Source organism: Anomalospiza imberbis, chromosome 16 (genome assembly GCF_031753505.1).
Source record: "Anomalospiza imberbis isolate Cuckoo-Finch-1a 21T00152 chromosome 16, ASM3175350v1, whole genome shotgun sequence".
In the NCBI taxonomy this organism is placed as follows: domain Eukaryota; kingdom Metazoa; phylum Chordata; class Aves; order Passeriformes; family Viduidae; genus Anomalospiza; species Anomalospiza imberbis.
The window spans coordinates 5,667,773-5,695,383 of record NC_089696.1 but is presented as its reverse complement, the minus strand read 5'-3'; the positions used below and the strand labels follow the sequence as shown (position 1 = coordinate 5,695,383).

Sequence of the window (27,611 nt, the reverse complement as noted above, 5' to 3'; positions counted from 1 at the left end):
TGAACAATCAGAGGGCAATCAAAAAATTAAACTACTTCTTTCTCCTACTGAACTCTTATTTTTAATAATAGAAGAACTTACTCTGGGCTAAATGCAGCGGTCACATCTTTATCAAAAGCCAAAGGGCTTTTACTTCATGAGTTTCGTCTAGGAATTATGAAGCTCCATAACTCTGATTAAAAAAAAAAAAAAAAGGAAAAATACTTTTGTTCATTTTACTGGGAATTTTTGACCTGAAATAAAAACTTGAGACTCTGAAGGACACTGCATTGATTCTTGGATCTTCCTGCCCAGAGCTCCCTCCAGGATCATGGCTCTCATTTGAATGTGATAGAGAGTTCTGTCTTCTAGGACCTAGTTTTATTCACTTCAAAGCAAAAGGTGTGTCTTCTCCAGCTTAACTTTTAAAAGTTTCTCTCTGTAACTAGTTTCAGTTCTTCTCTTTTATTCTCTCTAGGGTCTTTTCTCTGCCACTTAAAAATGAATCAATTCAGCCAATGCTGTGACACTCATATGAAGCAAAAATGCCAACTACAGATGTCACTTGCCTTGTTTATTTAGTCATTCTGTGACTACAGATTTTGTGAGGTTTGCTTGTGAAACAGTTTACAAGAATATTCTTCAATACTGGAATCCGATCCATCCATGCAGACTCCACTGACTTCATTGGGTCTGCCGGGGCTGATCAAATTGCAGGATCAGTTCCTACATTTGTACTGAACTCTGCCAGATTGTAAATAACACATTGGAAAAGAAATCCAATCTACCCCTTACTATACAACAGATTATTCTAATATGACAAATACAGATTGGATGTAGCCATGGCATCCCCTGGTTATGCTGTCCTTGACCTGCATTGGTTTGTTTAAGTGTGGGCATGAAGTGAAGACCAGGGTGAAGAAGAACCAGGGTCAGAGAGGAGGTCATCATTAATGTGGAGCCTTGAAAGTAGGAAGGCATTTGTGAAGGCAGGTTTTTCTTCTGAGGAAGAAGGCATAGGAAGGAAAAAAGGAAATTGCTGGAGTTAGATGGCAGGGTGAGTCTCAGGCTGATGCCTGGGCTGCCATCAACTTCACAGTACCCAAAAGCTAAACTCAGCATCCAGGTTGGGATGTGATGTGCAGTCAGGCAAAGGGAGCTGATTTCAGGGAGGAGAAATGGCTCAAATTTTAAAAACCCAGATTTTTCATGTTTTATTTTATATTCATTTTAATTTTAACACAGTAGTTTCCTTAACAGTTTGTTTGCAGAGCAGCACTAACACCTGGCAGGAAAAAAGCATTTTGTTTAGCAGAGACAGTACCTGCCTATCTCTGTGTCCCTTTCCTGCAATCAAAGCAGAGAAATAGATTTGTGGACACACAACTAATGCCTCTAGACGGCAAGATCAGCTTAAAAGTGTGCTGTGGTCTTCTGGGTCAGCCATTTGGTGCTTTGCAGAGCAGGTGTCACAGGTGTGACACAGGTGTGACACAGGTGTGACACAGGTGTGACAAAGACAAGAGCTGAAGTACCATCTCTTAAGTCTCAGTGTGGTACCTTAACTGGAAAGTTTCTGTTCTTGTGTTCAAGAACTCTCTGGGAAAATGCACATAAATTCTTTGGTATTCTCAGTTGAATATAAAAGTGGCCAAATGCCATTACAGGTGATCCTTGCTTTTAATGTCAAAAATCCAGAAAATTAAAAATTAATCAAATTTTAGCAGCAGGGTGATCAATTCCTATGCTAAATGAAGAATTCACTTCATTTTGATCCCACTACTCTGTTGGAGTGTGCAATACAGGGATGGATAGAACATACGAACCATTATTTTTTCTAAAAAGGCCACTAACTCACTTTAATTTTCCCACAGCTCACATTCTGGACTGGTAAAGTACCTTCCACTCCCTTTTTACTTTGGATGTCTATCACTGTAATACTTGACTTTATACTTTACAGTGTCCAATAAAATATGATGAGAAAAAAGAATCATTGGACTTTTCAAAGATGGTAAATAGAGACTGATCACCACCTACCAGCTTAGGTGTAAGCATTCAAGTTTTCAGCAAAACAGTCCTGGTTTTATTGTGAGAATTAAAGTTTGTCAGTTCTTCTTTTTTTAATAGTTATGACATCAGATGTCTTGATTGCCTGTGAAAACCATATAAAAATTTTGGCTTTGAAAAGCTACTATGAAATATACTTTAAATAATGTAAATATTTGAATAATGGTGCATTTAGTTGCAATGGGTTCACCACCTTTTATTACTAAGGAATAAGGATTTATATCTCTCCTTAAAATATAATATTTGTGTGACAAAGAGAAATCATCAAACCAAAGATCTCGGTATTGTGAACATCCCTGAAAATGTTGTAATTATGTATTTTTACCCTAGTTTTCTGAGGAAACAAAGCTTAGGTTATTGCACGGTCTGCCTGTCCATCAGTCTCAAAAAAACCACCAACCAGTAAAGGGATAAAAAACTGAAGTGGGAAAGACCTGCATACTTTGTGGAAATTGCTGGCACATTAAAGAGCCATGGAATTATTGCAGCTTAGAGCAACTTTCAGAGGTCATTGAGTGCGGCCCTTGCTCAGAGAAAGACTGGGGTTATTCAGAGCCATTTGCCACTGGAAAGAAAAGCCATAAAAGACTGAGGTTATTGCAGGATATTGAGTGTTACAAAACATAGAAAATATATTTACAGGGCATGAAACTTCATCCATCCCACTACTTGTGGAACAAGTTGCTATAGCTAAATCCATACACTGCAGTCAAACAAATAACCTAGTTTTCTCAGCTCATTTTGAACCTTTATCAGCATTTTATGGCTTTTGCCTGTTGGCTTCCTGTCTCATGTGCTGCAGGAGGTTGTGATTGTTTCTTTCCCTACACTCAGCTTGAAGGGGTTTGAGCCACTGATCACCTGCTTCAGCTGGAAGGTCTCTGCTTTGCAATTATGTTCATCTAGAGCACCTGGGACAATGGATATGCTTCTCTGGGTCCCTAAATAAAGGTTCCTTTCACTCTTTCCATGTACAAAGCAACCTGGGCAGCACAGGCAATGGGGCAAAGCATTGGAAGGATCATGAACAACAGAACAGGGGGCTTCTGGCCACCATGAGATAATTCAAACAACTTTTATCACTGTGGCAGCAAGTGTCTGATTGTGCATATGTGAGATGGAGGAGAAAAACTATGAGAGACCAGAAGAGGCTGCCTGAGTGGGGCACACTCAGTGGCTTGAGTGTGTGTCAGTGCCTGCTGGCACAGAGGCACGTCTGCATTAATGGATATTCATCCACAAACATAGCAGAATAAGCTGCACAAGCAGCAACCCCAGTTCTGCTGGTTTAGTGCATCTATATTAAGGGTGTGTGCTGGTGTAATTGCCCTTCTGTCATTAAATGGCTATACATCTTAATTATAGACACGGCCACCTGCACACATTATGGAGCACCATCCGTGGTGCTGGAAATGAGTTCTGGCCAGGAGAGGCCATCTCTAGGCTGAAGCCAGGGAAGCAAATGGAGCCAAGTGGGAAGCAAGATTTCCTGCAGCAGGGAGGAAACAAGCAGGCTGGCAGAAACACGCCTGGTCTGGCTGATTCTGCCACAGGGCACAGGATGGGCTGAGCACCCTCCTCCTTTCCTTCAGTTTTCCACAGCTCCCTCCCACGGTTTTCCAAGCTGTGGCCATCAGGCCCTGCTGAAGAAGGGGGTGGCCCAGACCAGGACAGGATGAACCTCTCCGGCTCTGCCTCGGTCAGGATCTCTCTCCTGGAGGGCAGAGGCACAGGGAGACACGGGGCTCTCTCTGGGTCCCGAAGGCTCAGCCTGGCGCACAAACACGGGCTTGTGAGTGTTTTAAAAATAAACAGCCTGACTTGGATTTATTTTTACATTTCAGGGAGGCTGGGGAGCAGGTCAGCCTCGCAAAACAAAGCCCATCTCTTCAATGGCATTTTAAAGGCGCTAGAACCTCTAATTAGGATGACTAATGTGGAGGGAATGTGGCCAGGCTGCAGCCAGCCCTACTGACCCGGGCACACAGGGGATCCCCTCTGCCTGCTGACCCATGGCCTGCACCTGGGAGATGAAATCCCGTGCTCAGGTGCAGCTTCACCAGTGCTCTGCAGGGAACAGGGCCAAGAGGGACTGGGCTGGAGACAGGATAGAGGCCAAACTTTAGAGAAGACTGTTAGTGGGTGTAAGAAATGAAAGGAAGGAGTGAAAAATCAAGGACAAGAATGAAAGGAATGGATACCTAGACTCTATTCACGATGTTCTGCTAATGATATTTACTTTAGTTTCTTGTAAATGTCAGTAACCTATGCCAGAGATTTGCCCAACTTTCCTGCACAAGGAATTTGCCATCAGAACTACAGTGGACAGGAGTCACCGGAGGATGTGGTGTGCAGTGCAGAAACAGATTTGTAAGAAAATAGGAGGCATTTATGGATCAGCTGGATGAGTAAGTGATTTGGAATCAGTGCTGGAATGGAGGCAGTGTGAAGTGCTGGCAGCAGCGACATGGTCAGGTGGTTATACAAAGGTGACCATCCTTTCCTTCAAAGGACAGAGCCCTCATGTCTTGTGCTGGAGAGCAGAAAATTTCAGGAGGGAGTGCTAAAGGGTCAGGAATATTCAGCAGACGTATTATTCATGTATTTAGGATAAAGTGTTAGCATATGTTGAGATCTAGACTTCACCTTAGGCTCAACAGTTAATAAGATTTCTATTTCCTGCTTAGAAACAATCAAGTCACACTGCTACAATCGCTGGCTGATGGTATAAAATGCCTGCTATTTAATTATTTCATAAATGCATTTAACATTACTATATACCCATACTTAAAATTTATTCCCTCTTAAAGGTAAATACTTGAATCAATTCTTAATAGAATTTTGCTATTTTTGCACAACATAAATGACACATTTTCATATGTCTTTTCAAAACATTTTAAGGTACTTTAGACCTTATTGTAGCTGGACTCTCAAAAGATAAAGTTGACTTCAATTAGGAATATAGAGTCAAGTGCTGGATTTTGATATGTTGCCTTCACAAACTGATGATGCATTGTTCCCACACGCAGCTAATGACAGGAAAATTCCTGCCTTTCTCTTCAATACTATGTTTTACACTTTTCCACAGTACAGGATTTGTACAGATGATTTTTGCACAATTTTTACTCCCCTAAAACAGTAGGAATTTTGGAACATTATTTCAACAATTTTGGAAAATTATCTACCTTAAAATGAACTGAAGCTCAGAGAAGTTCTTGCATACAAAACAATGTTTTTAAGGCTTATGATAACATCAGCCTACAGTTAGTTTCGGGGACTTGTTCTTTGCAGTAGTGAAATTGTTTTCCTCAGTTGTTCCTTGCCCACAAGCACAGTGTCTGTGGCTGAAGAATCAGGTAATAACCCATAGCCACCTTCCTGTTGTGACATACTGGTTCATCCTGTATTGGGGATCACTTGGAAGGGAGGATGGAGGGATGAGTTTAAACCTGTGTATGATTTAGGAGGTTGGAATGGAAGTCATTAGGAAAGAGTAATTGTTCTGGGAGGTAATTATAGGGAAAGACTGGCAGTGGGGAATTCAAAGTTTAGGACACAGAGGAGACTAAAGATACGTGCATCAATCTCTGTCTGAACATCTGTCCTAATCTCCCTCTTTTGCTCAGACACTTAAACCCAGATTTGGCAGATTTGTCATGTTTTTTGCCTGGGTCAATCCCAACAAATAATTTCCAGATCTGTAATTTATTTTCCTTTAAAAAGCTTTTGAAAATTCAGAGGAACAACAGGGAAAGTCAGAATATACTTTTTGAGAAGCAAACTATCAAATTAAGTGTTTGTAAAACCTGATCCTCCCAATACTATCCTCATCTTTGCTTATTTTTCTATTTTCTAGACCTGGAATTTACTTCTTAAGGCAGGGTTTCACATGCCGCAGTTGGAAATTATTTTCCTCCCCTGTCCACCCCTGTAGACTCCTGGGCTGCTGAGAAGCCAGACACGTTGAATTTTCCCCTCAAATTGGTTTTGCTTTGCTCATTTTATAGACTAGAAAAACAAATAGTTTTTAAAAATAATTTATCTACTCGCAGGCAGACCAGCACTGCCTGCTTAGGTACATTTTCAGTCCCTTCAGGAGGCCCAATTTTGCATGTTCTGAGTCCTTCCCTTTGGAGACTATCCTGCTGCCTGTTTCCCAGGATCCTGAAGTAAACACTGGACTGTTTAATGAACTCTGCACGGCCTTCCAACTACTTTCATCCTTAAACGAAGTTGCTTCCTTCACTGCTCTACTGCAGCCTGGACCAACCATATATTATTCACCCGCAGCCCTGCCTTCTCCATCCATCCTGGGAAAACAGACAGGTCTCTTCTCTGACAGCAACTACATCCTCCAGACAAGGCCCATGAAGAAACAGCGGCATGCAGGCGAGGAAGTCTTGTTTACAGCAGAGTTCTTCCCTTTCCACACATCACACTAACACGTCCTTCACCCGCCCGCCCATGCCGCACAAGCGGCAGCGGGTGCCTGCCACGGACGGGCCGAGCCCCGCGCAAGGCCCACCCCGGCCAAGAGCCCCCGGCCCGGCCAGCCCCGGCTCCGGCTGCAGCCCCGTGCGGGAGAGGGTCCGCCATGAGCCCCCGCACAGCCACACACCCGCGGGCCCGAGCGCAAGAGGCAACCGAGCCCACCGGAGCCGGGCCGGAGCCGGGCCGGAGCCCCGCGGGTCCCGCGCGAGGCGGCCGCTGTCGGTGCGCGGCCGTGCCCGTCTCCCTCCGCTCCCGGCCGGGCCCGCACGGCGAGCACGGGGCGCGGCCCCCACCAGCCAGAGCCGGGGCGAGCAGCGGGGTCTCCGCCGCAGCGGCCGCGAAGGGCCCGGCGGGCAGCGCAGAGCCGCGGCCGCGGCGCTCCCCGCGCAGGTGGCGGCGGCCCTGCGGGGAGGCCGCGGCGGCAGCGCCGGCCGGCCCCTGTCCCCGCCCCTCTCGGCCTCCTGGGGCGGCGGCGGCGGCCGCGGCGCTGTTCCCCTCCCTCTCTCGCTCGCTCCCTCCCTCCCCGGCTGCGGGGCTGTTCCCCCTCATGCGGATGTGACATTTCACGGCGTTACCGCAGCCGCCATTTTGAGGCACAGAGCGCTGGCGGCGGCGGAGCGGCAGCAGCGCGCCGGGGCTCGGGCGACGGGGGCGGCCCGCGGGCCGGGAGCGGCGAGCCGGGCGTCGGCCAGCGGCGGTGCCGGGGCGCCGGGGGGGGCGGGAGGGCACGGCAGGGGCCCCGCGGCGCCTCCCCGACTTCGCAGCGCCGCGGACACCTCGCCGGGGGAAGGGGAAGCGCCGGGCGCCGCCGGGCCCTGACTCCGGGTCTCCCGTCCCCCCCTCCCGGTCCCCTCCCCTCCGGCCCCCGGGGAAGCCGCCGCCCCCGGCCGGACCCTCCTCCCAGCCCCTTTTCCCCGACCGGGTGCCGCCGCCGAGATTGGGCGAATAGCGAGTAAATACGTGCGCGTCTCGCTGCCTCCGCCGGCGCCCCGCTCCCTACTCGCCGGAGCCCCGCCGCAGCCCCCCGAGCCGGGCGCCCAGTCCCGGCCGCTGCCGAGGCCGCGCCGCTCCTCCGCCCCTTCTCCTCCCGACACAGGCCCGCAGCCCCCCGCGGGAAAGGCCCAGCCCGCCGCCGCCGAGCCCCAGCCCCAGCCCGACATGAACCACCATCAGCAGCAGCAGCAGCACCAGAAGCCCGGGGAGCAGCAGCTGAGCGAGCCCGAGGACATGGAGATGGAAGGTAAAGCCGGGCAGGGCCCGCGCCCTCAACTCCGCGGAGAGTTTACCCTCGCCCCTCTGCCCCGCTCCCGGGGCTCCCCCACCGCCGCGTCCCCTCGGGGATCCTGGGCCGCTCTCCGCGGTAAACACGCTCGGCCCGGGCCGCTCCTGCTGGCCCCGGCACCTCCGGGGCGCGGGGAGCGCTGCTCGGCAGGGCTGCGGGGGAACGCCGGGGAAAGTTGCGGTGCGGGCCTGGGGGAGACGGCCCGGGGGGCTCCGCAGGAATTTGCACCGCGGGAGGGGGAGGGCGCGGGGGAAGCGCCGCTACAAAAGGAGCCCCGCGCCCCCGGACCCTCGGAGCTTCCCGCCGGGCGTGGGGCGAGCCCGGGAGGGGGCACGGGGGTCCGGTCAAAGTAGTTGCCGTGATTCTGGGGCAGGGTTTTGCCTGGGGCGGGCGAAGGGGACGCGGCTGTCGCGGGGCTCCCCGGCGGGGCGGGCGGGGGGCTGCAGCCCTGCCCTGCCCGGCCGCTCATTGTATGCAGGCAGCTACGCTGCTCGCCATTTTTAATTAACCCTCCTCCGAGGGTTATTTACAGAACCCACTGCCGGCCGGGCCTGCGCGGGTCGGCGGGCAGCGCTGGCCATGTGTAGCGCCTGCACAGCCCGCGGCCCGCATCCTGCACCGTCATGCAGTTGCGCTGGCTCCATAAAGGAGGCACTACGTTTGCATGTTCCTACCCCCGTCCGGTGTAGTCTCCAGTGGTGCCTTAAGCGGGGCCTTTTTTTTTTTTTTTTTTCCTTTCTCTTTTTTGCATTGTGGTGTTGTTTTTGTACGCCCTCTCCTCCTCTGGACAACACCTTCCATCTGAATTCAACGCTGTAAGATTATTTTGGGTAAATGTGCGGCGGGGTTTCGTTCCCAAAGGAAAGACCGCCACAGTGAGCTAGCTACTCGTACCGATTGACTTGGAGGTCAAAACCACCAACTATCTAAATATCGTTTAGAATGCCTGGCTGTGAAGATGACAATTCTCATTCAGCCGTTTTAGTCAAAAATGACATAAATACTCGCCAGCACAAGATATTTTGCTTGAAAACGGGACAATCGACTTAGTACATGCATCTTTCTGCTAAATAATAGCCTTTGAAATTGGCAGGAGGGAAGGTGTTTCAGTGGAAGTTTGTCACAGTGACTGTGAGATTACATTTCAGTATTAGAAGGTCATGACATAAAACCTGGCTTTTTAAAACATAGGTGTCTATTTCATACAATAATGGCTAGAACTTACTAACTATCTAAGTCTTCAGTTCTATTTTAGTGAAATCTCCAGAGTGATGTTTCTATACAATGGGACAAATAAGTAAAAGGAGTTGATTCAAAATATACCTCATATTTGTATACATACATGTATTAGCATCTTGTGGGTTGCAGTTTCCAACAGATTGTTTGACAGTCATTAGTAATCTGCATTTTCTCAGTGTTTTCTCCTTTTAAAGTCCTTCAGAATTTTGACTGTATTTACTGTGTTTATTTTGAATTTTGTGGGCTGGATGCTCTACCATGCTGAGCTCACTGTGACATGCTGGACGTTTTATTGCAGTTTTAAGGGTATCCTGAACTTCTCTGGATTGCACCCCCTCTGCCACTGGGAATACAGGAGTCCCGAATACATGCAGAAATCACTGATGGTTGTGAAAATCATGCTGGTGGCCACCTCCTTTGGAGGAAAGAGTCTCTTCACATGTCAACGTAGTGACACTGAGAATGCATCATTGTCTCAGAAATCTATTTGAAATCTATTAGACCACACACAGCTGATTCCAACTGATATGATAAATTTGGTAATTTTTGAGACTTTACAGAACTGTCCATTTATATAAAAACAAAACCAGAAAAGTTTAGCCTGTGGAGGTTTTTTCCCATACATTATTTCTCTTAGAGAAACATGTTAATTTTACTGGACTGCAGAGATCAGATTATTGCTAACTTTTATTAAAAGTTGACATCATGGGTAGATATTAATTTAATGTGTAAAACAATGTTTGTCATCTTAATATATGGGTGTTAGTGCTTTCTTTAGAGATGTTTTCAAGCAGTGAGGAAAAGGCTTAATAACATGTAGTTAGCTTAATTTTAACATGCACAGAGCAGTATTGGATGCCATTCTTCAGTGAGTGATCACATTAGATTTAGGAGGCATGTGAAGAATGCACAGTGGAAAATTGCACATCTTGATTTGAAATTACTTGAAGGTTTGCTTAGTCTGTGTACAGCTACACTAGATGAACGATTTTTAAAGGGTGACATAACAATTTCAGATGTAGTAGTCAAAGTGTGGAATTAAACTCTTCAGGGTTGAATCAGATATGGTATTTTGAGTGTTTGCTCTCATGTCCCTATTTTTTCCCCTCCCCTTTCCCTTATGACTAATTTACTCTTCCTTGATGACCTTATGGGCACTCTGTGTAAATGAAAGTACTAGTGAACAGGGCTTTTGGACTTCATAAGGGATGAAGACATTTGCTTTAGAAAGAAAACTTAATCTCTGCATGACGGAGGAAAGCAGCAGTGCCAGCCGCGGTAAGGGCCAGGTACACGCTCAGCAGCACCAGGGTGGTGCAGCCTCACCTGCTTGCAGTACTCACTGCAATGCTGTCACCCCTCTGTGTATTTAGTCCTGTTACCCGTGGGTGTTAGTAATCAGCTTTAGCCTTACTTGGGCTTGGCAGTAGTGATATGTGGACAGAGGAGCTTTAAATTGCAGAGCACAGTAGGTGTTGTGTTCCTGTAGCTGCAGGCAGCTACTTCCAAAGCCGAGGGGACACTTGGACATCACAGTGTTTGCTGCTTCTGGTTGTCCCCTCATGTACCACACCAGTGGTTGGGCTAGTGCACCTCCCTGGGACTACTACAAACAGAAAGTGGGGGGTAAAGATGCAGTTTGGGTTGTTAATTGGGTTCACCTTGAAGTCCCATATAGCCTTGTGTGAATGTGGTTGAGGGCATTGGGGTGGGAAGGAGCAAGAAGAGCAGCTTGAGGTAGCACAGATGCTGACAGTTACCTGGCCAAATTCTGTCACTGCTCCTGGATTCTGTGTGCACCCCTCATTTATTCACTGCTGCATAAGAGCATGTGATTCTGGCTGCCTTGGCTGCCTTTGGGCCGAAACAGAGTGGGAGTGTGCAGATGAGCCGTTGGTGCCTGGGTGTTAGATAAATTAACAGTTTGGGGTGGTGATTAGTAAATTATCCTGTGGAAATTTTGAAGAGTTTATTTGTATGCTAAATAAATTTAGTGGAAGAAATAAATAATAGTTTTTTTGTACTGTAAGTAGGGTGTGTAGTTTGCTTTAGCATACAAAAAATTAGGGCTGTAGCGTTGCTAGTGAGTTGCTTTATGAAGTGTAATTGAATCCAAGTCTGATACTTTATATATGCTTCCTCTGTAACATCTTTTCACAAATGCGTGAGCTTCAAAGAACTCGGCTTAATACAAATCTACAGTTACATGTTGCATAGAGTTCTTTCATGAAAAGTCTCATGTGCAGCTTAATAACTGTACGTTTCCCTTGTTTATAATTTGAATCTGGTTTTATGTAGGTTCAGCCTCTGCCCATAGTTCCATTGGTACGTGTGTTTCTCATTAGGGAAGTTTCTTTCCTGAAGTAGCCAGCACAGGCTTAGCAACACAGTGTCACCGGCAGGGAACATGCAGTGACTGGTAGTTCAGCTTGCACACTTGTGTTCTGTCTTTGTATCAGTTCTGCAGCCTCTCAGGCAATGCCATCTTTAAGTTTTCCCTTAGTTTGGGATTTAAAATTGAGACTTGAATTGCAGGTGAAATGATGCAACATATGTACAGAAAAAACCCAGGAAAAACCTGACATGTCTGTGTGTATGTGAAAAGTTTAAAATCACGCTATTTTCCTGTTTCCATGCAGCTGAAAGTTTGTGCTCCTTGCTCATTCCTGTTTTGCTCATTACTGACAGAATTTGCTAGATTTCAGACCCACTGCAGAATACTGGTCTCAAATACTTATTTTTGCCTGACTTCTGAATGCTTGCTTCCCTCTCATATTTTGTCCTCATTAGTATTCTCAATTCCTGGCAATTTAATATCATTTGCATATATAAACCCGTGTTCACTTTTTCTGCTTGTTTCTATGCCTTCCTCCTGAAGGCCCGTATCCCTCTTTTTCCCTGCACTCCTTTGCTGTCTTCGATGTTGCTTTTAGCCAGGTGGTGATAAAATGGGGCTGTGTGTTTGAGAGGAGGATATGCAGACTAATTTCATTATACAGCTGTGGGTATCTGCTTGTTTATGTGTTCTTCCTGCCCCATCCCCTCTGCAGCGTTTTCCGTGAAATAGATGATGGTCAAGTGAGGGAATATAAAAATGCTGCTGGAGTGGACAACGAGCAAAATTAAGTTAATTTTGGGGTTATACCTAGAGCAAAGAACCAGGCCTGGCCTCTTACTCACAATAATGATCATGTTTGGTAGCTCTGGAAACAGCTTGCTTGGCCTTGGGAGATGATGTGCATTGGATCATTCTCAAGTAGGCACTTCATGCCAACCACGAAAACGGCCTTGGTGGCTTCTGAAGAGTGCAAGCTGTGTCTGGAGTTCCTTCTGTGCATTCTCCATAAACTGGCTTCTCAGTAAGTTGTCAGATTTAGTAGACTCTGTGACGAAGTGGAAATAGTTGAATAGCGGAAAATGTGTGCAAGCTTCAGAGGGAAGTGCAGATCCCACACTCCTCAGGATGAGCTCTGTATCTCAGACTTCCTTAGAGCACTCCAGTTGTTCCATGCTGTTGACTGAATTCGGAAGTGGTAAAAACTGCTCCGTTGTTCCTAGGGAGTTAAACAAAGTAATGTAGCAAGCTGTCAAGTTGTGTGAGGAGAATCAATAAGAGCCCAAACTATTTTTAAAAAGCAGGTGAAGATAGTTGTTTAAAACTAACTGAATCAGTTTCATTGCTGCAAAGTAATTTATCACAAGAAAATCTAAACAGTGCATCCAGCCTGTAGCAGTTAAACCAGTTTAGCCAGTACATCTTGCATGACATCATCTGATATTTGGGGTAAGGGTGAAAATGAACTGGTTTAAAGCTTGTGAAGCATCCAATTCTTCTTGAATGATAATAAATTTAAAATAGGACATTGTTTGTGATAGTTTGTGCTTTGAGGTGCCTCAGATCAGTTGCTTTAGTTTGACTTTGTATCTTGGGGCTGTAGGGCTTAGGGCTGTTGATTGTGAAGGAGTAAAATACTGGGTGGCTTACAATACAAATTATTAGTAATCCATAGCAAGTATGCTTTTTGCCCTGAAATACATATGTGTATTAATATATTCAAAATCTGCTACATACTGATTTGACATTACCAGAAACAAGGTTAACAGTTATTAAAAAGCAATCTGATAAGTAGAAGGGAGGCTGGAGATGGGCTATCTCATTTGTCAAGTTATTAAATATATAGTGTTGTTTTCTGAAACATTTCCATTGGTCACTAATGTATTTTGCTGCAGTGGTTATAGTATTTTAATTTCATATAATAGAAAAAAGAGTGAAAGTGCACCTAATAAGTGGTGATGGCTGTAGCATAATATGTGCATATTGTTGCAGGCTTAGACTGCAACATTTTAACATTTCTGCTAATCCATTTATTTTTCATCTTGCCTTGCTGATTGTAGTAAAACTATTTCTATAAGTTTAGAAACACTGAATAGGGTTTGAATGACTAGCCAGCAAAATGAAGAATGGTTAGCTTGGAAATAGTGTCTTATTCTAACTTTGATTTGCCTAGATTCCCTAGAAGGCTGAGATTTTGTCCACTAGAAATAATTAGGCTTCTAGAAATCAGTAGATGGATTTTGAAAATACTGGACTATTTCAAGTTTGGGGAAGACAGTGTTAAACTTACTGTAGTGTGTAAGAATCTTGGGGAGTCTCTTCAGAATTTAAAAATACATTTGAAAACTGTTTTATATTTGATTTGATATGATCTAGAATATTACAATTTTTTTGTCCAGTGTAACAGCATGGGCATATTTATTAGGCAAAATGTATTAAAAATATGGAGATTAAGTGAAAAATTTTGAGAAAATTAAAATTCCATGGTGTAATCAATACAGCATAGCTCAGCTTTTAATTGCTGTTTGGCAGCTGTTTGAAATGTTACCAAAATAAGTAATTCCTGACCCATATAATAGTGAAGATTTAAACAAAACCATCATGCTCTGTAGCATCAAATGTCTTAGGAGAACAGGATGTTCACTGTCTGCAAACCTGAGTTCTCCCTGACTGCAGCTGTAAACTGAGCTTCAGAGTGATGCCACTCAGAGAAGGTGTGCCAGGAGCACCGTGCTTAACTTGGGGAAGAAAAAACACTGTTCCCTCAGCCTGTTCTTGCATATGTGCTGGTGTATGGAGCTAGACAGTCTTCCAGGTGTCCTGAACACCATCAGCTTTTCTGCACCAGAACCAGCCCCTCGCTGGCACTCCAAAGCACATTGCAAGCCAGAGGAGGATGATGTGGATAGTGAGCTGGGATGTTGTATGAGGAGAATGTTCAAAATAGATTTTTTTTTTTTTTTTAGCAGTACTGCAGTATTTTGAAGCCTAGGAGAGGTGATGAGTTTTTTTAATATAGTCACATCTTTGATATGAAACATAAACTTGCTGGGAAACAGAACTTGGAGCTTTGTATGTTGTGTGTTAAGTGGTTTAATGCACTTCAGTAGAACTTGATTTAAATGCAGAAATCTGTGAAAATTATTGTCATTTTTCATAATTCCCCTTTTCCTAGTGTAAATAGCAAAGGATGTGTAGGAGTGTCATTGGTGTTCACTGAACTCTAATCTTGATCATCTGATAATTTCACAAGGCACAGTGTAAGGATGTTTTTTAAGAACATGGCATCTCCAGCTGTGCATGTGTGTTTTGGTAAAGGTTTAAGGACAGTTCTGGTTTAGCGTTCTAAATGTGATGTTACCCTACTACAACAATTGGATGAATTTCTGCCATGTTTGAAAAAAGGAATGGTTGTGTATTCCCACAACAGAGATTTTCCTCCCCATGTGTTTCAGTGAGTTTTCTGATATTCCTGATGCTGTTCAGGAGAACTTTGGTGGAGATTTTGATGAAGTGTGAGAGTACCTATTAAAACTTGGTGATGGCTTTAAATTCCAAATACAACTTAGGAGGTTAATAGTCTTTCTGATAAATACATCAAGCATTAGTGCTGTAAATTGGTTTCATAAAATACATAGTGAATTAAAAAGGTACAGACATTACATCTATCTTTAGTAGATAAGGTAATAAATGATGTTATTTATTTTAATATATGACATTTAAGAAGGGAGAAGTTACATTTCTAAGAAGAGAAACAAACGTTGCAATATACAACCAATACATTATTGTGGGAAGAAGCCACCCTGTCCAGGCACTGGGGCGGCTGTGCCACCCCCTCTTGTTGCTCCTATGTGCAGCTGAGCTTGTATCCCTCAGCAGAGGAGGAGGACTTTTGGGTGGATGCTTTGAACTCACCTGTGTTCTGCAGTTCTCCCACTGTGCTGGACGTGGCTGTGGCAATGGCAGAGGCTTGTATAGCAGCATTCCAGTGTGCAGGTATTAGGGTCTAAAGATTGGCCACCCTGTGCCTGGGATCTCTGTTTCTGTGCATTGCTGTTTTGCTCATCAGCTGTGATAAGGGACCGTTATGGACCTGCTCCTACCAGGCTGCCTCAGCCCCCTGTATGACTGTGCTCTTTAGCCCTCTGTATGGACAGTAACCTGTTGCGTTTTTTAGTCATGACAGTTTCTGGTTGCTGGAAAAGAATGAAGAGATAAATAAAATATTCACTCCCCAAACATTTCTTATCTTTTTATTATTTTTTTCCTTCCCCTCCCATCTAAAAATGCATATTGTCTTAGAGTGGAAATCTAAATCCTAGTACAGGGCCATGGTGATTTCTGCATCATCTTTGGCTTTTTTCAAGACCTGAGATCACTTCATTTGGAGGTGGAGCAGAACTTAGGATCCTCCCTTCCTGCTCACAAATCCAGACAGTGCTCTTGGTGCAGCTGCCTCTTTGCTGCTCAGTACCTGTGAAATGTGTCTCAGTTACTTATAACCAGATATTTCTGGTACCTGCAATCAGGTAACAATTTTAGGCACAAGTTTTCCTTCAGAGCATATCCTACTTCTTCAAGATAAATGGTTACTTTGCTTCTGTTACAGATGGAGCTGACTGGACACTCACATGCTGCTGTGTGGGTATAGAGGCTTCAGGTCTTAAGACAATGTGAGGTGTACTTGTTGTGAAAGGAAATTTGCTTAAGCAGAGTCTGTGTGAACCTTTTATTGTTCATTAAATCAAGCTAAGGATTAGTTAGATTTCCTTCTCCCTTGGGAATAGCAAGAAACTGACCTCTTCTAAAGAATTCTTCACCTGGTTAAGTGTTAGTTGCTTAATAATATCAAGGGCTGAACCTAATTCTAGAGAACAGGAGAAACTATTAGAAGTTGAAGACGGAGATAACTCAAATGTGTCTGTATATTATATGGATTAAATAGTGGGTCACAAGGCACATGCAAAACTCTTCGTGTTAATAGCAATTAGCGTAGTGGTGTTTCATGGTTTTCGTCTGCTCTTCTCTCTTTCTTATCCTTCCTGTGTGGCTTTCACCTCCTCTATTTCAGTCTGACTGCTTCAAATACTTCTTGCACTCTGCATCAAAAAACCAGTCCCCTTAAAAACTAATACAACACTTTGTAGTATTTCTGTCATGCCACAAAGGTAACCATAAGCTTAAGTGTTGGGTTTTTTCCTTTTTTTTTTTTTCTTCTTCCTGAAAGTGTCCTTATGGCTGAGGAATTAAAAATAAGCAACAGTAAAATCAACCCCAAATCTGTCAGAACTAAAAACTGACTAATAATTTCTTTAAAGTAGTTAGTTCTGAAAGCTTAACCACAGAATTTTATAATAATTGTTTTTCTCCTTCAAATATACTACTTCAGTTCCATATTGATTTTAAAATATTTCCTTATCCTCAGCAGATTTGTATTGTTTTTTCAACTTATTTTGTTCATCAGGCTCATGCTTTACCTACTACCTGTGCCTTGGAGTGTATTACCCAACGTAGGAGAGAGGGTTGGTATGGGAAGGATGTGGTCCTTACTGGAAAGGATTCTTGTGGCTTCCCTCTGAAGGAGGGAAAGCTGTGCAGCTCCTTTGCTTATCAGCAGAGCTCTGCTGGGGAAACCCTCTTGATTTTGATAATAGCACAGGTTAATGGGAAAGTAATTAGAAAGTTGCACAAGAATGGGTCTCGTTGTGCCTGTGTCAGTTGCCTGTTGATAAGCCATGGCTGCTGTGTCCCCTGTGCTGGGCTGGAGATCAAGGGTCAGACCCAGGGGCTCTTCAGTCCCTGCAGCTGAGCAGGAGCTGAGCTGGCTCTGGGGCAGGTTGGGGTGTGGAAGTGGGACTGAGCCTGTTGGCATTGCCACTGAAGGAAAGGTGTGTGGAACCTCAGCATCTGTCTTCAGGCTTTTCAACTCGGGATAAAAACACTTCAGCTTTATTGGTCAGTGCCCTCTCTTGTTGGATTTAGAAAACATTCCAACTAATTCTATAAGACCTTTCAGCATCCTGCAGTTACAATGAACTGAGTGTAGTGAGAGCCCATGCTTCAAGTGGTTCTCAGTGTATCTGTTTCTTGTCTTTCAGATCATACAAACCCCAGAAGTGTTTGTGTTAATCTGTATTTCAACTAATAATTAAGACAAATAAAATTTTAGGTACTTTATGCCACCTTTGAAGAGCAAAACTGAGGTCAAATCCAAGAATATGGTATGTGATTCCTTGAAGTAAAGCTTACTCAAGATCTGAACATGAGCCATAGCAGCCTTAGTTAACCAAATGTGTAAACACTTGCTTTTGCTGGTGAAGTTGTACCAGTAGCACTGAATTCAACACAGCCTCCATCTTGAAGGCCCATTTTGTTCAAGTTTATTATTATTGTCACCTGGCTTTTGTTAAAATTAGTCCGGCAGATGCCCACTTAGCAGCTGTGTGTGCTTGACCTCTCTGGAGCCCAAGCTCCACAGAAGATCTCCCACATCCAAGGAGTCTCTTGGCTGGTATAGTGTCAGGTGGCTGTGCAGCAGTCCAGCTGAGAATAATGCCTGCAAGAAAGAGGAACTTAACCCAAAACTGAGCACAAACTGCATGGAAGGTCCTTGATTCTGGTCTGGGCACCAGATTTCATGATATCAGATGACTTCTACATGCTGCTGAGAGCCAGGGGAAGAGTTGTGTCTAGTTCACTTCAATGTTGCTACAGAGAAGAGGTTGTGTTCTAGAGCAGGCTTTTTTGACCTCTCTGCTTCCCTTTTGCCTCCTTGCTCATAAGGAGATGAATGAAGAGATCTGAATTTAAAGTAACTTCCTTATTTTGTGTTTATTTTTAACATGGCTCAGTTCACTGGTCTGCTTTATTGTTTGGCCCCACAGACAAGTGGGTCAACTGTACTGAGGAGGCAGGAGGATGAGAAAATTCTTAAGCCATTAATGGCTTTTCTAACTTGTTTTTAAAACATACCCAAGACCCTTTATTGGGCACCTGGGCCTGTCTCCCCCAAGAAATGCCTTGCAGGACTGTAGCAAAGTTCCAAAGGTATAAAATCCAAGTTTACAGAGCTCTTGTGCAGACACATGGTTTTACCATTATAAAAATTGAATGTTGTTCAGATGCAAACCACTTCTGGGGATGAAGTTGTTCCTATTACACGTCTGCTTCTGCATGTCTTCATTTCTTTTACTTATTTTTTTCTTTTCTTCCCGCAAGGGTATTCCTTGTAGTTTAATATAGCTTCTTGCATTTTCTAGCTTGGAGATATATTTGAAGGATCTTCAGTTTTTTCATCTGTACAAAGTGGGTTACTATTTTCTGTTTCAAGTACATATTAAAAAGTCAAACAGTTACCTAATTTAAATTATACATTTAAATAATAATATAAAATATAAAATTAAATAATAATTTAAATTAAATTATGATCTAAATTTATTTGTGGGGGTTTTAGACTCTTGTCCAAGTTGTCTTTTTGTGTGGGATGAAAATTTCCAGTTTGCATTCAGACCTGGAGTTAGTGTTTACTGTAGCTGTTTGATCAGCCAAGGTTTCTGGCCATTGTGGTTGTACTAATTTATACAGGAGACACTGATTTCTGGAAGATGGTTGGATAATAAAGGTTTTTAGCAGTGTGTTAGAAGCAGCGAGTTTTAGCGTTAACCTGCTTCCTGATCTGGAAAGTTTGCAGAAGAAGATGCATGAAATTTCTGTCATTTTGAATTCAGCTTAAAGTGTGCTTATTGCTATTAGTATCACATTCACAGGTTAGACCTAAGAAGGTAAAACTTAGAACTGATGAGCTTAATGCTAGACAGGGTCTAGTTAGCATAGCTGGAGCAAAATGTTGGCAGAGATTACCTGGGCTAATGCTAATTTTTGATCTCTCATTTTTAATATACCTTGAAATGCACGTTAACCACCTCAGATGCATGCTTTATTAAATCAAAGGATGGGTGTACAATAGAAGTATTTAAAATTTTGGCAGCATACAGCTTTGTAAATAGGTATTTGTGTTTTCTGCAGTAAGAAAATTTTTAAAGTGGTGTTGTTGAGCAATTATGGTTGATTTCTACCCTAAATATGGACCGTTGCCTTCTGTGAGAAGCTAGTGTTGTAAACCCACTGGTGTTGTAAACCCACTGCTGGTAGTGTGCAATTTTGATTTCTACATCATGCTCAGAAATTTGGGAAGGGGTTATTCATTTGGTAACTTGCTTCTCCAGTGGGGATGTACTGCAGCCCGTAGCAGTCCTGTTCCTGACAGCGCTTCCTTCCTGGGGAGCCATCTCCCAGCTGGGTGACCTGTTGGGATGCCAGGACACTGCTCTGTGCTCTTGTGTTTCCCAGGTGAGGGTGCACCAAAGGTAGAGGAAGGGCTGCCTTGGGAGGAGAAGCTTTGAAAATATGTAGCTGCTTCCAAAAGAAAAACTGTGCTTTACCTCGTGGACCAGATCAGAAGGGCACCTGGAGAAGTGGGCAGCTGGGAAGAATGCCTTGTTTTGGCTGCAGCCTTGTCCAGGTGCTCCTTGGGCCTGAGCAGAGGAGAGGCTGGAGGGATACCTGCTCCTTTTTCCTGCTGCCACCGAGAAAGAAGATGGTGTGTTAACTGCCTGCCAGGCAGGGAGTGCTGCCAGCACTCGGCTCACATGGAATTTTAAGTGGTATATGTTCACTTCAGAAGTTCAGCTTATATTCAAAAGATAGCTAGCTGTATACTTGGCTATGTTGAGTGGCCTTGAATTTTCTGGGAGCTGGAATGCTTTCCTCACCATACTGTTTTTCTTTCCCATGTTGATTCACTCACCAAGATCTGTAACTAAGTTCTGTAGTGGTTGAATGCATGCAGCTGCCTCCTTGATCTGCAGAGAAATTTCGGCTGTCTCTGTAATCTTCAGCAGCAGCAAAAGCTATTCCAAGATGCTATTTTAATGGTAGTACAGCACCTGAATAATTTGATTTATGGCCTACCCAGATTGCTTAATCACTTTCTGTGTTGTAAGATTTGGGAGAAAATACAAATTGCTGTAGATATGCCACTTGTAGTGGTGAGAAATACCTTCTCCTTTCCACAGAGTTCTACCAGCTCTTTGAGATGTGTTCTTTCAAGCAACAGTAAATACAAGGATTGGAGTTAAATTGTTGGAGCTATATTGAAGTGCATGTTACCATTTTAAAGAGTTAACAGAGCACCAGTGAGATAGCAGGAGCCAGCAGTGGCAGGAGCAGCTCTTGTGTGCACACCATGTACCTGGTGAGGTTTTCACTCATCCTCTCTGTATTTCTGAACAAATCTCAGAAACTGAAAACCCTTAATGCCCTAGAACTCCTGCTTTTCTTTCTGTTTGCCCCGGAAGATAAAGTATCATGAAGGTTATGGACCTGTGAGAGCACAGATGCTGATTGTTGGATGTTGAGAAACTGCATTGCTGGCACTTGGATTGCTGATCCTGTTCAAGATCTGGCCAGACCAAGTACATTAGTATATGAAATAAAATGTAGGATCATTTCTTTGATCTCAGATAAGGTATTTATGTAAATCAAGTATTACAGTAATAGTGTCAGTAATACTAAAATAATCTAAATTCTATAAATAATATCAATACTACTGTGTCTGATTTAGTCCTCACAGAACAGAAAGTGTGAAAGCTGTATCTTGTTGATCCAATCTGATTGCATAGTTGTTAAAAACTGATAACAAAAATCTCATGGAAACTCTGCACGTCCAGCAGACTTTTTTTCCTAAAAAAAGTTCTAATTGTCCCTAGAACAGCAGTTGTAGCTTGTAGTTGATGCAATGCAGGCAGTGCTGTTTTGTAGCAGGAGTTTGTTGGTCCATGCTGGTTCTTAACCTCAGCTGCAGAGGGATGCCAGGATTCTGCTGGAGTGCTTGGGACCAGTGTCTTGAGTTTGTCTGTATGTGTGCAAATGCATGGGGGTGCATTTATTGGTAGATGTGGAATAATCTTTCCTCTTCCCTAGTAGCTGGAGCTCAGCATTCAAGTGGAAGTTCCCTGTACAGCTCATTAGGGTGAGTTCAGAACTGTGCCTGAGAAGGAAGTTTGCAGGGATTGGGAATGTGCTCAGACTTCAGGATTTATTAAGTCTGGGCATAAGCACTTATTTGGCTGTGAACACTGTATGTGTTAGGTATGATGGCAATAGCAAAAGCTAAAGCCAGATGCCTGTGAGTTAATTGAAAGGTGTTTCTCTTTGTTCTGGGGTCATTTATTCTGTGTCAGCTCTTTGAAGTAAATATTTTAATTTTCAAAGAAGAGAGAATGGCATTTGCAGTGTTTTGAACACTGAAGGAGCACCTTTTTGTCTTGCATTGTGCAACCCAGCAGTAATGGATGTGGTATTTTCCTGTGTGTGCAGCCTGGTCCTTGGGGTGCATTGCCTCTCTACTACAATTCACCTGCAAGTGGCTTAAATACTAGGGCCCTGCCTTGAAAGGGCAGGATGGGGAGATCCTACAGCTTGATAGAAGTTTTCTGATAGAATCTCAGCGGTCTCTAGAATCCCACAGATTATCATCTAGATGTTTAGTGAAATATCTTGTTTACCCAGATTGTCCAAGTCAGAGTGAGACAGAGTCCTCAGCCTGTCCCCTTGTCTGTGTTTCTCTCTTTTTGGTCTTGTGGGGTTTCTTTGATCTTAAAGCTTGCTGAAAATGCATCAGTAACAAAACATCCACAAGGAACATTAAGATACCTGAGCTTGGCCATATGAATTATCAGTATATGTTTATTTTAACATGTTTATGGTCAAAGGATGTAATGGGGGGGAAAAAGGTACATCTGCTAGGTAAAAATCTAGACAACGTGTTGTGTCTGATGGGGTTTGTGAACAAGCTTAAACAGGTAAAGACTCTCCTGTTACATGTGCAGAGATAAATTTCCTGTTGTGTAGCTTAGTTGTTTGAGGTATGCCAGTGTTGTGTTACCACCCAGATAAACACAGCAGTGCCACTTGTAGCCACCTGGCTTCCGTAGGTAAAATAACTGAATATTCTTTGAAAGGGTCGCTTTGGTTCTTTTGCTGGTCAGAGAGCTGTGTTCCAGAGAGCAGCTTCTCCTCCCTGATAACCTCCAGCAAAATAACCACTAAAGTAACCATTCTCTTTTCAGTCCCTATTTTATCTTCTCCTTTTTCAAAATTGTCTTTTATATCTCTTCTTATCCTTTATTGCAAAGGCACAGTGTGTCTCTTCCTTTCTTTCAGAGAAAAAGTTTCCCCCTCTGGAAGGGATAACAGTTGCAGTTAAATTATTACTGTCTCTAATAATTCTTAAATCCTGCTCTAATTCTGATTTTGACCAGTAACATCTGGAGCTTGTTTGAGGTTTGGGTCAGACCTGACTGTAATGGCATTTAAATTGGAACTCTCTGCTTCATTTCAGTTAGTTTAATGAATAAAAAAATAGTCACTTTTCAGTGGAAAAACCTGCAAATAATGCACATTAATTGCAGATACTTTTTTTTGTATATACTTCTATTTCTTCAACAAGATCTCTTAAGTCCTCTCTGCTTCTGAAAGAAGGAACATCCTTATGGCTTCTTAGTTTTTTTTTTAATTATTTTTTTGTTTTGTTTTGTTTTTGTTTTGTGCAAAGGTCTGGAGCTAAGGAAGTGCCAGGAGTTACATACTAGACAGTTTGTGGGGTACCTCTGTGTTTGGGTTTATTTTTCTCTTCTCCCCTGTGATCCACTGCCACGAACTATCCCATGTTCACACCCCTTCAAGGAAAACTGTTAGCAGTTCCAAAGTCACGTAAAGTAGTCCAGGAAAAAAGAGAGGCAATGAGGATCCAGTAGTGGGGAGGACTGACCAGAAAAATCTGCTCTTGTATGCTCCAAAGATATACTCCAAATAGGGAGAGCATTTGTGGGGTAAAAGTCGTAGCAGGAAATGTGAATGGACTAACTGGAGCAAAAGAAGTGGGAGTAGTGAGGGTTTCCGTCCCAGCTGTGTGTGAGGTTGTAGTGGCTGATGATGACACAGACCACAAAACGCTGCATTATTAAGAGAGAAAAATGCAGCGTGTGGAGTATACTTAAGGGACTTTGTGTTGTCCTGAGACAAAGGAAGAATCATTCATCATCTCAATAGGAATTTGAGATACAGCTTCATTTGGTGATGGTGTTTATACCAGCTTCTAGCCAGAGGCAAAGCAGGAAGGCAGTAATTAATTTTGGAAGTCCTCAAAGTTTACTTCAGATGAGTGGCAGGAGCAGTGGAGTGAAAGTAGAAGCAGTTGGGAAGATTTACCAGAAAGAATAGAATATTGAGATTGGGAATGTGTTTCTGGAATTAGGGTGTTCTGCAAAGCGTAAGAAAGATGTAATTCACTGAGTGACATGCAGTAGCCAACTGTCCTAAAATGTGTTTTCAAGTCTGTTTTGTTGCCCTTATGTTCTAAGAATAGTTGACCAGAAAGCTATTGAAATACTGTCTGAGGATTTGGCTCATGAAACAAAAAATAAATGTAATATGTAGTAAGACAGTAAATATGCAACAAACATGTGAGCAGTGAAATACAATTTCCTCTTCAGAATTTCTGACGAAAAATGTGTTAATTATAATTGCTGCCACATGTGGAGTAACTTGGTTTTCCACAGAAAGAGAAGAATTTTGACCAACTTGTTTTGTCTCCCTTTACAAGGGAAAACTAATCTGGGTAATTATTTGGGATGGTGATACATCAGGACATTACTGAGAACACTGAAATATCCAAGAGCCCCACCATATACAATAAATTCCATCAGAAGCATCATTATCCCTCCACTCCTGCCATTTGGTTTCTCTTTAAAATGAAATAAAAATAAAATTACATAGGTGTGAAGTCTTCCTTCTTGAAGGCATCTTTCAAATTTCTGTTTCTGAAATAGTTGTTTGCACAAACCTTGTAGTTTTGAAGTTTGCAGCTGCAGATGTTACTGTATGAGGTACAGGGTTCAAGAAGCTCTGTCTGTGATGAGGTTCTAAAAGATTGCTGGTTTAGAGGTGTTGCAGTGTGTATCAGTAGGTTCTTCTTTATTCTTGTTTGTATTACAAGTTGCTCGGGTTGGAAATCTGAATTTGGCTGTTCACAGCTAATGTGCCTGTGGAGTACACAGCAGTTTCTTTGCCTCTTGGATTTCAGTGTGTTTGTGTTAGGATTTGGAAAAGCAAGTTAGCCTCAAAATCTGTATATGGCTGGGTCTGTATGCTGTTTTCTCTAGAATACAGAGAATATAACTTCATTCCTGATTGTGATTGCTTAACTAATAGGCCTGGGGAAACAGGGACTTGGTTCCTTGGTCCCATGGCAGCCTGTTTGGCACCAGAACAGCTGGTTGGCTATTTAACGCTGAATAGTTAAACAGGAAAAGCTTTCTCAGTCACTTAAAAGTTTTCTTTTGTTTTCAGTAAGAAAAGAATGTGACTTAAAATTGCTGACAAAGAAAAAGTGATAAAATTGTCAGTGGAGTGCTTAACTGAGGATTATAAAGTTCCTGTTCTGCATTCTTTTAAGAATTCCATGGTAAATAGTGGAGACTGACACCCGAGATTCCATACAAAAGTCTTTCAGCTGTGTTATTTGTTTGAAGAAAGTTGTTCTCCATGTAGGTAGTATTAAATAATTAACACTGTTTAGTGCTAATTTTGGTGTCTGCTAACATTTGGATGTTTTCAGTACAGTAACTTTCATCTTCAAAGCAGTGAAGTGAAGCTGATCTTTTTACAACAATAATCAGCTCTTTCTTAGAGCCTAAGTAATAATTTTCTTCCACTAACACTTGGGGGTAGAAAGGTTGCTGTCAGAATGGAATGGGAAAATAAAGGTTAAATCTTAATTAAAACGAATGATGAAGAAAGTGTAAACTGCTTTGGGGTTTAATGGTTCTGTTTTAGAGACTGAGGAAAACTAGTGAATCAATGCTCTGTTAAGGCTTCTAAAATTGTTTTAATGATTGCTAGTGTTCATGCTACAAAGCAGAAGAAAGCAGCCACCTGGCAGATGATTCAGTAGATTAAGGCTGGCTAGAAATTTAATGGTTAAGGTTTCTTGGGAGTGTCTAGACCCCAAAAATCTTCATGGAGACTCCAGTCAAAACGGGGACACTGAGGGAGGGAAGGGGATTTCCAAATGGGAGCAGGATGGGGTAAATCACCCCACAGTCTCTGCTCCCTGGGGCACCAGCCCTGAGCCTTTTTCGTGTTCAAGGCAGGGGCATCACCAAATCTCCCATCCCAGCTCAGCGCCCTTTCCATGGATGGTCATTCTGTGTTTGTCCTCTTTGGTCAGGGAAGCTTTTGTAGGACATGGCACAGCACTAACAGGCAAGGCTGGAAAATTGAGCTTATTAAGGGGCAACCTCAAAAGCTCCTGGGAACCATGTCTTTTAGGAATTTGGGAAACTAGTGGAGAATAGAGCTCTGAAATCTATGTCTTAGAGAACAAGAAAGCAACTTCTTTTCCAGATCATCCCATTTGAAAAAGGAACATTTTTTGTTTTGCTTCTTTTGCAGTTGTTAATTTTAGATGAGAGCGTAATTACTTCTTGTTAATTACAATGAAAACAAACGTTAAAATTAACCCATAGTGTAGATTTTTTTTTTTGTTGTAGCAATCTCTTAAAATCATGGTTTACTATTATACTTGAAATGTATCTGTTACTAAATACAGTGAAAACTGAATTTCAGTAGAAAAGAAGGATTTTGTCAGCAGTGCTCCCTGTATGGCTGGCAGGAAGCAGTAAATGTTCCTGTGTTACCAGGCTGTGCACGTGTATCAGTTCACATAAAGGACTTAACAGAGCAACCTCAAACCTCAGGCTTTGAATGGTTTAATTGTTGTTGTCATTTCCCCCACAGTTAATCTACACTTGTAAAAGCGACCCTGATGTGAGGTTAGGATTTATCAGCACCAGGCACCCCACACTAATTGGTTCAGCTCTGCACTTCACTGCCGAGGTGCTTCTTCAGAGCAGAGGCTGCTCGGAGCAGTTCCCTGCCCAAAGCAGGAGGAAACACACCTGGGTGTGTGGGGCTGATCCTGCTCCCAGCCCCACACTGCCTGCATGCTTCTCCACAACTGGGCATGCTTTTCCTGAAGTGGAAGAGAAGTATGACTTGGGCCTGCTCTTTGTTTTGAATGAAAAGTGCCAAACACTTCGGCCGTAGGCATTTCTTTTCTACAGTAAAGTTTTATAGATTCTGCAAAACTGTTCTCAGTCAAGAATTTTTGGGTTTTTAAAAATACTTTAGGCTAGTAACAGGTTTTTTCCATGAATGTTCAAAAGTTCCTTATGGAAACCCTGAATATTTGCATAAGATTAGCCAGCCTGGATTGAGCAAAATTTGTTTAACCTGGTGTGTTGAGGTTTGTGAGTGGCAGATGCTGATTTTAACCATGAGTGCAGGGGAGGGATGATAAGTTCCCTTCGCTGCTGTGCACACCCCGAGGGTGTCTGAGCCTGGCCACACTGCCTCTACCTTTTCACTGCTCCTCAGAATCTTTTTCCATTCACTGCATCGCCTTTGGAAGTGAACTGGGAATAACAAAAGCTTTGTGTAAGCTCGCTGTGCTGCTGCATTTCGAGCACTGTGTGCACCCTAGTTAACAGCCTTGCTTCCCTCCTCCATCTTGAAAAGGTATAGGAGAAGTGAAGTTACAACAAGGAAAATAAAGATGGTACAAGGTATCAAATGGCCTTTTAGAGGTACTGTCCGAGTAGACTGGGAAGGGTCCTGGATAACTGAGGAAAGATGTGCTAAAAGTCTGGAGAGCAGATTTTGTTTCTTTAAACTTGCAATCTGGTAATTTAGTATGAAGTCCCTTGTGTATTATAAGTAGTGGAAAATCCCATATCCCCCTCTACTCATGAAGAAGCCAAACCAGCACACACAACAGTCTTGATTTACAGTTTTTCTGTATAAACAATACCTTTCTGCTTCCATATTGCATTTCATATTGCTCTAGTACTCAGTGCACTGTGCTAATTAGGGCCTGTGGTGGTTCTTGGTTGCAGAAGCTACCACCTCAAGGAAAATGTAATCAGATACTGGTGCTACTGAGATCTTCCAGTTATGCATCCCAACTGGGCAGTGTATGCATCCAGTGGCATGGCAGAGATCACCACTCCTTGTGTCCTCAGGGACACAGTTTTTGCATTTTTCTAGATTCGCCATGGGACTAACAGATGAACTTTGGAGATGCTTTGGCCTGGGATT

The 27,611-nt window shown here is 43.3% G+C and overlaps 1 protein-coding gene and 1 long non-coding RNA gene across 3 annotated transcripts in view; one reads left to right on the top strand and one right to left on the bottom strand.

Annotated features, from left to right (window-relative positions):
- Nucleotides 1–532: 532 nt before the first annotated feature.
- On the bottom strand, nt 533–3,979 carry LOC137483539 (uncharacterized). Its single transcript, XR_011004503.1, has 3 exons — nt 2,794–3,979; nt 2,481–2,611; nt 533–723 (listed from the first exon to the last, which is right to left on the bottom strand). It is a non-coding gene; the product is annotated as an uncharacterized lncRNA (long non-coding RNA).
- A 2,884-nt stretch (nt 3,980–6,863) lies between these two features.
- The window catches only part of USP7 (ubiquitin specific peptidase 7), a 71,276-nt gene continuing 50,528 nt past the window's right edge, over nt 6,864–27,611 (top strand). The window contains exon 1 of one of the 2 annotated variants that reach the window (XM_068206719.1): nt 6,864–7,777. In XM_068206719.1, the coding sequence (XP_068062820.1) occupies nt 7,696–7,777 (82 nt within the window). In that variant the 5' untranslated portion in view covers nt 6,864–7,695. The remainder of the gene's footprint in view (nt 7,778–27,611) is intronic. The other variant, XM_068206720.1, reaches the window with a different exon arrangement.